Source organism: Peromyscus californicus, unplaced genomic scaffold (genome assembly GCF_007827085.1).
Source record: "Peromyscus californicus insignis strain IS unplaced genomic scaffold, ASM782708v3 Scaffold_3__1_contigs__length_106647218, whole genome shotgun sequence".
In the NCBI taxonomy this organism is placed as follows: domain Eukaryota; kingdom Metazoa; phylum Chordata; class Mammalia; order Rodentia; family Cricetidae; genus Peromyscus; species Peromyscus californicus.
In genome coordinates this window covers 6,546,916-6,560,059 of record NW_026294551.1, presented here as the reverse complement: position 1 = coordinate 6,560,059, position 13,144 = coordinate 6,546,916, and the positions used below count along the sequence as shown (strand labels likewise).

The window sequence follows — 13,144 nt, the reverse complement described above, 5'->3', positions numbered from 1 at the left end:
AAACCCTGTCTCAAAAACAAAACAAAAGGCCACCTTTGGCCTGCCCAGTACCAGCAGAGGCACTTCACAATCCCTCACCTGCTGAAGCCCCCATAGCCTCTGCGGCCTCCCTCATACAGCTCGGGATCAAAGCCGTTCCCCTGGAAGGGCCCGATGCAGGTCCTGCTCCAGCTGCTGCTGCTGTGCTCCAGGGCATCAAGTTTCTTCTTTACGGCTGCAGGACTCTGGCAGTGGTCACAGCCTTTGGCGCAGGCGGGTGGTGCATCCCCAAAGTACTTAGCAATGGCAGCATGGCGGCACCTAGAGTAGGCAGTGCCGATGGGATGAGGGGCTGAGGCAGCCAGTGGGGTTCTCCCCTCTCCAAACACTGATTCACCGTCCAGCACCACGCTGGATGCTTCAGACCTTTCCAAAACACTTTTAAAATTTGTTTTCTGTACATCCGTGAACTCTAGTGCCTGAGTCAGGAGAGTGTCAGATCAGTTAGAACTTGTTCCTGATGTTGTGCTGGGGTGCTGAGAACTAAACTGGGGTCCTGCAAATACAGCATATGCTCTTAACCACTGAGTCACCTCTCCAGCCCCTTCCTATACCCTGTTTATTTACAAGGGCTTGGTAGAGCATCATCTGGTGCTGCCCATTGCAGAGTTGGGGCCAATGAGATAAAGCAGTCTTCCTACAGTCATATACTGGGTGACTGCGAGCCAGGATGTGAACCTCATTCTGTTCTGTGAGCTCGAGGACCCTGCTCTTCCCTCTACCCATAGTGGTGGAATGACCTGGCGAGTTGAGGCTCTGGCACAGATATGGCTTTGCCACCAAGGCTGTCAGTAAGTAAAACATTCCACCTCTGAACTCCGTGGCCTGTCCACTTCCGCTGCTACTGGAGCAGTGGTACAGTGCAGCATGACGGCGGGCATCTCACAAGCTGTGAGCACTGATGGGATGCTCTACAGGGGATATTCCTCCCTGTAGGAGAGGGAGGGAAGAACAGGAGAGGGCCTAGCCCGTCCGCAGTATTTTCTTCCGTTAGAGACAGGGTCTCACTATGTAGCAGAGACTGGTCCACGACTCACTATGTAGACTGGGATGGCCTCAAACTCAGATCTGCCTGCCTCTGCCTCCCAAGTGCTGGGATTAAAGGCATTTGCCACCACACTGGTTTTTTGTTTTGTTTCTTAAGATAGGGTCTCACTATTGCTCAGGATGGCCTTGAACACATGAGCCTCCTGCTTCAGATTCCTGAGTCCTGGGATTGCAGGCATGAGCTCTCACAGCTAGTTTTCACTCATATCTTGATCTTTCCTTAGAGACCCTTGCCCCCCCCCGCCCCATCCCCCATGAGCCCTTGGCTGCACCTGGCATAGCTCCTAGAGCAGTGGTTCTCAACCCGTGGTCGCAATCCCTTGGGGGTTGGACAACTGCTTCAGAGGGGTCACCTAAGACCACCGGAAAACACAGATATTTCATTTTGATTCATAAAAGTAGCAACATTACAGTTATGAAGTAGCAATGAAAATAATTTTATGGTTGGGATCAACACAACATGCATTAAAGGGTCGAGGTGTTAGGAAGGTTGAGAACCACTGTCTAGAGACGCCAGTTTTGAGAGCGGCCATCATGCCTGGTCACTGGTGAACCCATTCAGTCAGGAAAATCGTCACTAGAGCTTCCCCTACTTCCAGATATCCCCTTTGGGTAACCACTCTGCCCGAGCTGCTGGCAGGAAGCAGCCTCTACCTGGTGCAGGAGGCTCAGTCTCTTTTCTGATCCCCAGGCTGAGGCCCTGGGAGTGTGTACGTTCTTGCAAACAGTCATTCCTACTGCTAGAATCGTGGTATGGGGCTGGAGAGCCCGAGAAAAAGACGCCAGAGGCAGTGCCGTTTGAGTGCCCAGTCGTAAGGACAAGGAGAGCTGGCAAAAATGGCCTCTAAGAGCTCTTCTTAGTATGAGTACTGCTTAGGGATCTGACCCCAGAGAGCAGCCAATTGTAACACAACCCCCTAAAGAAGTAGGGTCCTCCAGCCGAGTGAAGAACAGGGTCCTAAAACTGGACAAAAGCAGGAGACAGCCACTGGGGGGCACTCTTGCAGCCTGCTCCATTAACACTGAATAGATATGACAACTGTTCCCTCTGCTCAAGACTGTTGCCTGTACAGAGGTGGCTTGTCCTGTCTCTGAGGAGCTTTGGCATCTAGGCGCTGTGGCCATACGGTTGTTGACACCCTGCTCCCCAGCTCTGACTCACTGGGGTTTTGTACTCAGATTCAAAGGGCTCCATTGACTGCAGGGCTGAGGTCAGTTTCTCCTGCTGCAGCCTGGTCTGCCGGGTGGCAAGACAGTCAAACGCCAATGGGCCTGGCCACTGGACAGCAGGGCAGGAGTGTGGGGACAGCTGAGCAGCATGAGACCAACAGTGTCCTTTCTCTTAGGAGGGACACAAGGCCTCTCACCAAAACAAGCAGGCTACTTTTAAGATATTGAGGAGCCTCAAATTTCCTGCACGATGCCTCTGAGTGTTGTGTGGCAGAAGTACCACACCAGAGGGAGCTTGCAAAGCTTACTGACTTGCTTGGGTGGTCCCATAGCTCCTGTTTTTCTTCCTGGGAGAGGCCAGAGGGAGTAGCCAGGGAGTGGCCCAAGAAACAGACTGGGGTGGTCAGGGACCCAAGCCAAAAAGGCCATCCAGAGGGTGGTGGGGCGCTCAAGAGGGAGCTGCTCCACCCTTCCACCAGCACCCGCAGACTGAGCCCCCTGGGGTTATTTCCACAGGGAAGCACAGTCAACCACTCAGTAGTTAGCCCGGCCCTCAGCCTGCAGCCTGGCCCCAGGTGGGTGGTGGGCAGAGCAGGGCAAGAGTAAGTGAGGGAGTCCTTCTGGGGATCTGGAGAGCGAGCGGAGTGGAGCTCCTGGGCAGGGAAGGCCCTGGGTGTGAAGTATAGGACAAGCTCAGGGGAGGGCTCCCTCTGGCTCCGCCTCACCGTGGTAATTTGACACCTAGATCTCCAGGACAACCAACAACAAAAAAGCTGAAGCTGGACAGCAGCTGGCTGTCAGGACAAGAGCTTGCTAGGAGGTGCCAGGGTGAGAAGCAGCAGCCCCCGGCCGCCGGCCGCCGCCGCCGCCGCCGCCGCCGCCGCCGCCGCCACAGGGCAGGAAGGAGGCGGCAGCGCCGGTGCAGAAGTCAAAGGTGGTGGCAAAGGACCAAGAGGAAGCGCAGAAAGGCTCTGGACTGGGGCACCCCTGCTTGGCTCCCCAGTATCTGAGCTCCCAGGTAAGTGACACTGGCCGGAGATGACAAGGTGAAGGAGAGGAGGGAGAGGGCAGCCAGGGTCGCATATCTCAAGGGTGAGGCGCCACGACTTACCATGAACTCAGGAACGTCTTGGGGTACACTGGGCCACTCTCCTAGGGAACTTAGTCACCTCCTGTGTGTACACATTCCCCTGGGACCCAGTACTAGAGAAGGGGGAGTCACTGCCACTTGCTGTGTAGCAGAGGGGCTGGTGGCCTGCTGACATCAATGTAAACCTTTTCTCTTTAGTGAGCTTAAAATAGGGCCCACACGCCCACTGAGCCTCCATTTTCTCAAGGATTAGGGCTGAGCCCTCCCTGTTTCTCAGGAAGGCTCAGGACAAGGTATGCCCAACCTGCTCAATAGCCCCCAGCCCCCAGTTTCAGGACAGGGTATGCCCAGCCAGTTCACCAGCCCCCAGTTTCAGGACAAAGTATGCCCAGCCAGTTCACCAGCCCCCAGGATCAGGACAGGGTATGCCCAGCCAATTCACCAGCCCCCAGCCCCTAGGATCAGGACAGGGTATGCCCAGCCAGTTCGCCGGCCCCCAGGATCAGGACAGGGTATGCCCAGCCAGTTCGCCGGCCCCCAGGATCAGGACAGGGTATGCCCAGCCAATTCACCAGCCCCCAGCCCCTAGGATCAGGACAGGGTATGCCCAGCCAGTTCGCCGGCCCCCAGGATCAGGACAGGGTATGCCCAGCCCCCAGCCCCCAGGATCAGGACAGGGTATGCCCAGCCAGTTCGCCAGCTTCCAGCCCCCAGGATCAGGACAGGGTATGCCCAGCCAGTTCACCAGCTTCCATCCCCCAGGATCAGGACAGGGTATGCCCAGCCAGTTTGCGGGCCTCCAGCCCCCAGCATCTAGCAGAACCTGGAGCAGACCACCTACTTGGGTGCTAGACAAAAGCAGCAGCTTCCACGTCTTTTGAGTTCAGACCTGCTCATTGCTACATGTTTTCAGCTCAGGATAAGCCCAGGGAGGAGTCTCTGCACCCACTTAGATTCCTGGGACCCCCTGGGTCCTCCTTTGGCTGTGATCTCTGAAAACTGAACCAGAGACATGCATGCCTGATTCTAAAGCCAGGGTTAGAGGGAAGATGATGACTACACGGATGAGGCTGGGGAGTGACCCCAGGATTCTCTATGCTACACCACTGTAATGGTGACCGAGCTGTTCATTGGTTCATTCTTTGGGCAGCACACACACACAACCTTCCTGGGCAGGGACTCACAAGGGAAAGCTGATCACCCCTCCTGCCTCCTGTCCTCACACCAGGGTTCAAGTCCCCCCAAGATGTTCCTTCCAAAGCAAACAAGCTGTTATCCAGTAAGAAAGCAAAACTGATATCATTCAGGTTTGGAAACCAAGGAGAAGGCCAAGTGTCCTTGGCTCAGCAGAGGGAGTGGGCTTTGGCTGATGTGGGTGGGGGCTGGGAAACTAACTCCTGTGTTAACAGTGAGAAGTGCAGTACAGAGCCCCCCCCCCCCCCCCCACTGAGCCACAATGGGAACAGCAGTTAGGAGAGAGGTGAGGGAGGGGCATGGCTGTAAGCTGTTAGCCACAGGATCCCAGAGGCAGGAGAGTGACCTGCACCCACAAAACACTGGCTTCCACAGTCCCTAAGACAAGAGAGAAGCCCAGCTTCATGGCTGCAGGTGAGGAGCTCCCTTAATTTCTACTGGCCACCAGATCATTCCCTGTTCTGGAAATCTCAGGAGCCAGGGCAGCAGAAGCAGCAAGGCTTCAAGCACTCATTTCTGATTTCAAACTAGAGCCCCACAGAGGTGGAGTCGCTCAGACACTCAGCATGGTACACAGTAGGCATCTCCACCCCGCTGGTCAGGCCTCTGGGACCCTCAGGTCTCTCCCATCTGTTGGTTATTCCTCATTCAAGATGCTTCTCAAACAAGACAATACGCTGCAGGACAAAAGTGGCTGAGACCCACCATAACAACAACAGGGTACTGCAAGATGCCCTTTGGGGCTGCAAGCCACCAGTGACAAGTGGCACTGCTTATCAGGTACAAACACATTGCCTGCCCTGTCCACGTGGCAGCTGGAGTTGACTACCAGGTTTACAATGAGGAAGCAGAGAGGCTGTGGTACCAGGTTGCAGTTGTCTGGCCTACAGCAAGAACCTCAATGCCATCTGCCACACCAAGGCACGCCAACCAGTTCCCCCGGCTAGCCAGTCTTCCTTCTCTATGCAGCTCTCCCTGACCGCGGTCTGCACCCCAGCCAGGAGTACCCTCAGAGGGCTCCAAGTGCTGTGCAGGCAGCCTGGGCAACAGGTGGGCTCAGTGGCAGCCAGGACTGCTCTCCAGGGGAAGCTACCACTTGCTCTACTGAACATGGTGTTAAGAGAGACTCTAGTCCCCCAGTTCTTGGGCATAAAGTATGGTTTAGAAAGAATTGGACGAACCAGTAATAGAAAGTCTACGAAACACAGAATTATCAGTAGCTCTGCTCAGCTCCCCCCAAACCTAGGGAGGGCCCCAGAGTTCCCACTCCCCCTGACCACAGCTGGAGAACAAGGTCACCTAATAACCACTGGTTATATTGGGTACCAGGCGTCTGTTGGCTCTGCTTTAAATAGTCCACTGGGAGGACGCCTGGGGACCTGCCGGAATGTGCCTCTTTCCTCTCTGGAGAACAAGACCCCTTTGCTCCCCCTCTGTCATGTGCCTGTTCTGTTGGTCAGAGCTTAAAATAACAAAATATCAACTGCCAAGCAAAGAGGGCTCCTCTTCAGCCTTTTGAGGGCAGAGAGCCATATCCAGCAGCCCTACTTCTGCTGGTAAAGCAGGCAAGACCTGGCAGGCAGCCCCGGCCACATCCTAAGGCTGGCACAGTGGCCAGGTCCCACCTAGCTCCCAGTAGGCTGCCTCACTCTTTTTTTTTTTTTTTTTTTTTTTTTTTTGGTTTTTCGAGACAGGGTTTCTCTGTGTAGCTTTGCGCCTCTCCTGGAACTCACTCGGTAGCCCAGACTGGCCTCGAACTCACAGAGATCCACCTGGCTCTGCCTCCCGAGTGCTGGGATTAAAGGCGTGCGCCACCACCGCCCGGCAGGCTGCCTCACTCTTACAGAGGAGCGCACAGCTCACTGGGCAGGAGGCTGCAGTTCTCCAACTTCACACGCCAAGCAGAGTGCAGGAAGAGTGGGAGAAGGCGAGAGAGAAGCTGGGAGTAACTCTGCTAGCAGGAACTTCTGGCCGACAAATTCTGACGTCCCTGTCAGCAGGTCGAGCCCGAGCCACTGCCCTGCTCTGGAAATTGGACATTATGAGACCTTTCACCGAGACCTAGGGTCCCAACCTGCCATTCCTGCCAAGCAGGTGCCTCTTCACCTCACCACTCTCTAGGCCTTTGGGTGTGGCACACAGAAAGTGCTCCTGACCACCAACCTCCTGCCTGCTTCTGCTTTTAAGGAGTGTCTCCATTGGGCTCGTGAGGCAATGTGGGCACAGTGCCAGTCAGGCTGAACAAGCCAGACCAAACATAGATGAAGAGGGAGGGTGTAGACAACAGCCCTGGCTCTGAACCATCCGCACACTATGTCTGTGGGGTGGGATGGTGCAGAGGTCCCGGGACAGAGAGTGGATGGATCACCTTTGCAAGCATGCTGCAACTGGCTAGAGGCAGCATCCCTTCGGTCTGACCAGAAGGAATGTTCTTATGTTCAAATCAGCAGGACACAGATCTATTCTGTCAGTGACAGATAACACATACAGCTCTCAAAAAGCCTGTGTGCCCCACTCTGGTGGTGATGAACTGATAAAACTGATGGCCCAGTCCCACAAGAGGTGGTATTGAATGTGCACAGCTCACGGGCTTCCAAAGAGCTATGGCCTGGCTCTTGCACAAGGCCCATGTATGGTCGGTGACTCAGGGGGACTCAGCTGTGCCGTCTGAGGTGGCAGCTCAAAGCCACACAGGCCTCCCTCCATAAAGAGTGTGTGGGTAGTAGGAGGGCAGTGGCTGGGTCCATCCTCGACTCTCCTGGCCCTGTGCCCACGCAAAGTTCCTGCAGCCAGGTCCCTCCCTAGGGCTTCTCATCTCCACACCACAGAGATAAAGAGCCTGTCCACAGCACAGACGGGGAGGAGTTGAGACAGGCTGCGGTGGTGGTGCACACCTTTAACTCCAGTGTGGGAGGCAGAGGCAGCAGAGTTCGAGACCAGCCTGATCTACAGAGCAAGTACCAGGACAGCCTGGGTTGCACAGAGAAACTTTGTCTCTAAAAACAAACAAACAGACAGACGAAACCCATTTCTACAAAGGGCAGATGAAGTTACAGAAGGTGCCACATGCTGGGGATGTAGCTCTGTGGTACAGTGCTTGCCTAGCATAAGAAAGGCCCTGGGGTTCGTGCCCCAGTAGCACGAAACTGAAAACAAAACATGAACAACAAATTCAGAGAAGGTCCCACCATGTCCTTTATAGAAAGGAGCTCCAAGCGGCTGGCAGCTGTGATCCGGTCCCTGAAGAACTGTTAGGGAAGAAGGGTGGCCAGCCAGGGCCTGAGTGACTAAGGACGACTCAGTGGAGGTGCAAGAGCCTGGCCTTCCACAACAGCCAGGGCAGGCAGCCAGGGTAGGCAGCCAGGGCCTCTCGCTCTCGAAGGCTCGGGCAGAGGCTGCCCAACACAAGAGCAGACAGCCCACAAGTAGGAATGGCCTATCATCGACCTTCAAGGTAGTCTTAGACCTGCTAGTGCCAGGCAGGAGTGCTGGGAGTGACCAGTCTCACAGAGCACAGGAGAGGGACCACCTGCCCGGCTGAGACCAGGGCCAAGGTGGCAATCATCAAAGACACAAGCCCCTGGTCACCTGCCCCATCCGCTAGGAAGAACCAGTTTGGATGCATTGGTACAAGGTTGTTCCTGTCCTTCTCACTCACAGGAGAGATGTGAGGGAGAGCTAATGCTCAATGTCTCCAAACACAAACTCAGCTGAGAGCTTTGACTGGGCCCTCTCTGGAAGCCCTGGCTGCCATCCCTCTTCAGTCAGGCCTTTCCTGGTTAGAACAGAATAGGCCCAAGCCAGGAGGGGAGCAGTTGGCTGGGCCAGTCCTAGAACTCCTGTTCCCATCTGAAGAGATGAAACTCCCAGGGAAAACTGTGTGGTCCTTTCTTCCTCACATGACAATAATATGAGTAAAGAAACTGGCCTGGTAGGAGAGGAGGGCTCTTGGGGACTCAGCTTCATATCCTTCAAGTGACAACGCCTCCTTCAGTTTTTAGAGCTGATCCCTCCCAGCTAGAGTCCCCATAAACCTGGAGTCTGATTCTCCTCCCACACAGAATCCTGAGGCCTGTCTTGCCACCCTGGGCAGCTAGGGGAGGCACCAAAATCCTGAATGCCCCAGAGGCTGGTCAGGGAGCTGTGTCAGCTGAGGCACCCCAGCCAAACCGGATATTGGTGTCTCAAGACAAAAGAATGCAGCAGCAAAGTCACATCTGATGGGCAGAACCTTCACCAACTGCGGCGGCCTTGTCTGGTAGTCCCTCCAAGGCTCTCCAGGTCACATTTATCACAAGCTTTCCTTGGGCAGCTCCAGCCAAGTGTGGGCTGAGGGTTACTCCCTGTCTCCCTCTGCCTGGGACCCACCAGTGGTACACAGGCTTGAGGCTGACAAACCTGTTCTGCAGGCCATGGTGGGAAAGGCCGGTTCCCTGGAGCTAGCTCCCAGCCTGTGAGCAGCTCGGCAGGGACTCTGAGGTGCTGCTGTCCGTGTTGTTACAGAATACAGGAGCTAGCATCATGGCAGCCACGGACTTGGTGGAGGAGATTCGCTCTGTGGGTGAGAGGCTGCTGCTGAAGCTGCAGGGGCTGCCCCAGGCCGAGCCCGTGGAGCTCGTGGCCTTCTCTATCATCGCTCTTTTCACAGGCAAGTGGGGCACCTGTCCTCTGGCCCTTTAGCCCTGTCCCCTCCGTGTCCCAGGGGCTCTTCCTGATATCTGGGAGAGCAAGCCATGGTGCTGGCTGGAAGGTTGGTGAGTCTCCTTCAGGTAAGTAGGAAAAGCAGTGTCCCAGGGGAAGCTAAGGGAGTTGCCACATGTCTGATACTACCTGAGTTGCTAGGCAGTGTTGGGAACTGGATACCGCCAGGGGGTTCAAGCACGAACTGAAAGGAGTCAGGCGGAGGAGTGGAGCAAGAGACAGACGGACCGTCAGCCTCTACCCAGACTGGGGGAGGTTCTGCGGAAGGAGGGCGGGCATCCCCTCTTGCCTGGCTTCTCAGCTCTGGCCCGTCGTCCTCTTCCTGCAGCCACGGTCCTGCTACTGCTGCTGATAGCCTGCAGCTGCTGCTGTGCGCACTGCTGCTGCCCTGAGCAGAGAGACAGGAGGATCCCCGTGCCGCCCGTAAAACCCAGATGAGGGACAACAGCGAATGCCCGGAGAAGCTGACAGGAACCTTCCAGAGCTGTGACACAGGCTACCGTCCTGGCCACCTCACTCCTCCAGACAGGTCACCTGACCTCAGTTCTGGCACTGCCCAGGTGACAGGAGACGCCTGGAGCCTCATCAAGCAGACACCAGTGCTTAGGAGGAGCCACTGCTTCCGAGACTCAGGAGACCACCTAGGTCTTCTGCTAAGCTGTACCCCTAAGGGCCCCACACTCTGAACAGCTCTTAGTTGTGGGGAGCTGGCCCTTGGGGCTCTGCTGACTTAGGCCAAACAGAAGTAAACGAATCAGGAACTTTGTGCAGTTTACTGGACTCCACGCCTCCTGCTGAGGGGGGGAGAACATGTCAGTATTCTAGCTGAAATTTGCTTACTTCCAAGTAAAAGCTTTTTTGGTTATGAGATGTTTGGTTATATGTTTATGCGTAGGCAGGGCTCTGTGCATCAGGAAGACAGTGCCAGAACTCCAGGGGCATGGCCAGTGACTGTTCTTTCCAGGCCACTGCTCTCCATGTACCCACGAAAGCTGGAAAATGGCACTGGGAGGGATGGCACACAGACTTCAACGCCGTGGAACCAACGGAGGGCCACTGGCAACATTCCTGTTTGCATCATCTACTAATCAGTGCTGGCTTCCAGAGTCCCAGTCTGAGGGATGGAGGTCGTTGCCCTAGGACAAGTCCTGAGACTAGGAATGCTACTAGCATTTCCTGCTGTCCCAACTTCCGTCTGTATACCCCACACTAACAGCCTCGGGTCACTGGATCCCCCCACATTTCTTCAGTCCAAGAAAGGTAAGGCCCTGAGTGTTGTCTCTCACACTGTACCCTGACCCTTCGGTCCTGTCCCTGTTTGTGGGCTCACATCTCAGCTGACACTCGCCAGTTTGTGACCCAATCCTCTTAAGCTAGGGTTCCTTCTGCTGAGGTGGATTAATGCTGGCACCGGCTTCCTGGGGTATGCTAGGAGTGTAAAGCAAGATGGCCTAAGTCTAGCACAGGGCTAGACATGCTTTAGAAGCTCCATAGTTGTGAACTGTTATTATTTGCCCCTCTTAACAGGGGCTGACCCAGAGCGCAATGGACCCATTTTAAAGAATGGTGCTGTTGAGATGCTTCCATGCCTCCTTCCCTGCAGGTGACTTCCTTCCAGACACACAGCTACAAACCTAGCCATGGAGGGAGACACAGACACAGAGGTCTCCACACACGTCAACGGGGCCAGGACTGGGCTCTAATTACTCACACTTCTGTCACCTAAGTCTGTGGGAGCAGAGCTCTGCCTACATTGAAAACAGGTCACAGTGAGGGGAAGTCAGCCCCTGCCACCTCTGGCTGGCGACCTGGGCCATACAGGAGGGAGGCCAACAGGAGGGAGGCCAACAGGAGGGAGGCCAACAGGAGGGAGGCCAACAGGAGGGAGGCCAACAGGAGCTCTTGCTGGCTGCTTTGACTACCTGGTATCCACAGACTTGCCTGACAGTTGAGGTTATTGAAGACCAAGAAAGCACATGTTTCCAAACAAAGAAAATAAATCTAAGAATCCACCTGTCCTCAGCCCCTAAAAATTGGGATTCAGAGTCAAACACGCCTTTAATCCTAGCACTCTGAGAGGCAGAGACAGGTGGATCTCTGTGAGTTCTAGGTCAGCCAGAGCTTCATAAGACTCCCTCTCAAGAGGGAGGGCTGGAGAGATGACTCATTGGTTAAGAACACTGGCTCCTCTTCCAGAGGACCCAGGTTCAATTCCCAGCACCTACATGTGTCTGTAACTCCAGATCCAGGGGATCTGACACCCTCACACAGACATACATACAGGCAAAACACCAATCATTGCTGCTTATTATTATTTTTAGGTTTTTGAGGCAGGGTTTCTCTGTGTAGCCCTGGCTGTCCTGGAACTCACTCTGTAGACCAGGCTGGCCTAGAATTCACGAGATCCACCTGCCTCTGCCTCCCAAGTGCTGAGATTAAAGGCATGCACCACCACCACCTGGCTAATCACTGCTTATTTAAAAAAAAAAAAAGAACAAAAAAAACTTTCTCAAAAATAAAAACAAAACAAAAAACCAAACCAACAACAAAACCTGAATGATGATAATAAAGACAGCTAAAATTCTGAGGGCTAGTCCATGCCCTGCTGCCTTCAAAAGATTTCAATGGTGCTGGAAATGAAGGCCAGAAGACTGTGCTCTACCACTGAGCCACATGCCCAGACCCTTGAGGTTGTCTTAAGCTAGGCTCCAATTCACTATGCCCCTGCCTTAGCGTCTGGATTACAGGTAGTGTGCCCAGCTTGTCTTGGGCTTTTTTTTTTTTTTTGGTTTTTCGAGACAGGGTTTCTCTGTGTAGCTTTGCGCCTCTCCTGGAACTCACTTGGTAGCCCAGGCTGGCCTCGAACTCACAGAGATCCGCCTGGCTCTGCCTCCCGAGTGCTGGGATTAAAGGCCACCACCGCCCGGCAGTTTTCTCTTTTTTAAACAATCTCACTGTGGCCCTGGCTGGAACTCATGATGCAGAATACTTTGCACCTAACTCAGGCTGCGTCCTGAGTTACAGGCACAGCCACCATACCCCGCTCTTGTCTTGAGCATTCTGCTACAGATAAGGTCATTTAACCTTCACAAGGCTTCAGTCCTGTAAACATCATTATTAGCCCGGTTGACAGAAGAGGAAGTTCAGTCTTAGTGACACTAGATAATCTGCCCAAGTGCAGCCAGCTAAAATGTGGCAAAGCCAGCTCTGGGTCCAGCCTGTCTGGCTCTGGAGCCTCTGCTTAACCACACCTAGGGCTTGAGGCCTCTGGGACACAAGACAGAGGACACAAGACTCCATTATCTCTATTAACCAACCGTACATGCAAACATCCACACCCAAACTGTGTCTCAAAGTTGCTTCTGTGCGAGTGGGTGGGAAGCTAACAGCCAAGATTAATCTAACACCCAACTATCAGAAGACGACCCCAGGACAGTGGAAGGGACTGGAAATCCCACCTTCTTCACACCCAGCACTGGTGGCTGGAATCCTTGGAAGCCTTCAGTTTAGGAATAGCAGCCCAGTTCCTTCCAGACTGCTCTTTAAAAAGGATTTCATCAGCATCAGGAAGAGCCTTCCTGTAGGGTGGCGAAGATTCCTTCTTTACTAGAAGAAACTCTGGTTCCCAGTTCAGCAGCAGAGCAGTGGGTGCCCTGGACAACCCTGCACACAGCACAGGTAGCCAGCTCGTTAGGCCTTCCTGCCCCATGCTGGGCCAGTCCATCCTATAAGCTAGCCGACAACAGCCTGACATATTCTGGGATGGCAGACCTAGTCCACCTTCACTGGGGAGAAGGCAGATGTCTCCCATGTGGGAAACAGAAAGTCACTGCCGAGCTGGGCTGTCAGAAGAAGACAGCTGGTAACCACAGCTGGTGACCACAGCTGGTGACCACAGCAGCG

At 54.4% G+C, this 13,144-nt stretch overlaps 2 protein-coding genes across 5 annotated transcripts in view; one reads left to right on the top strand and one right to left on the bottom strand.

Annotated features, from left to right (window-relative positions):
- Positions 1-13,144, bottom strand: part of Recql5 (RecQ like helicase 5) — a 42,083-nt gene that overhangs the window by 5,194 nt on the left and 23,745 nt on the right. For all 3 annotated transcript variants that reach the window (XM_052759799.1, XM_052759800.1, XM_052759801.1), the window contains exon 8: positions 79-300. In XM_052759799.1, coding sequence (XP_052615759.1) covers positions 79-300 — 222 coding nt within the window. The remainder of the gene's footprint in view (positions 1-78; positions 301-13,144) is intronic.
- On the top strand, positions 1,341-10,109 carry Smim5 (small integral membrane protein 5). Of its 2 annotated transcripts, XM_052759807.1 has the most exons (4): positions 1,341-2,831; positions 3,002-3,274; positions 9,044-9,188; positions 9,570-10,109. In XM_052759807.1, the coding sequence occupies exons 3-4, from the start codon at positions 9,062-9,064 to the stop codon at positions 9,677-9,679; spliced, it is 237 nt and encodes a 78-aa protein (XP_052615767.1). In that variant the 5' UTR covers positions 1,341-2,831; positions 3,002-3,274; positions 9,044-9,061; the 3' UTR covers positions 9,680-10,109. The 2 variants fall into 2 exon arrangements, with proteins under 2 accessions (XP_052615767.1, XP_052615766.1); XM_052759806.1 differs by having other exon boundaries at positions 1,341-3,274.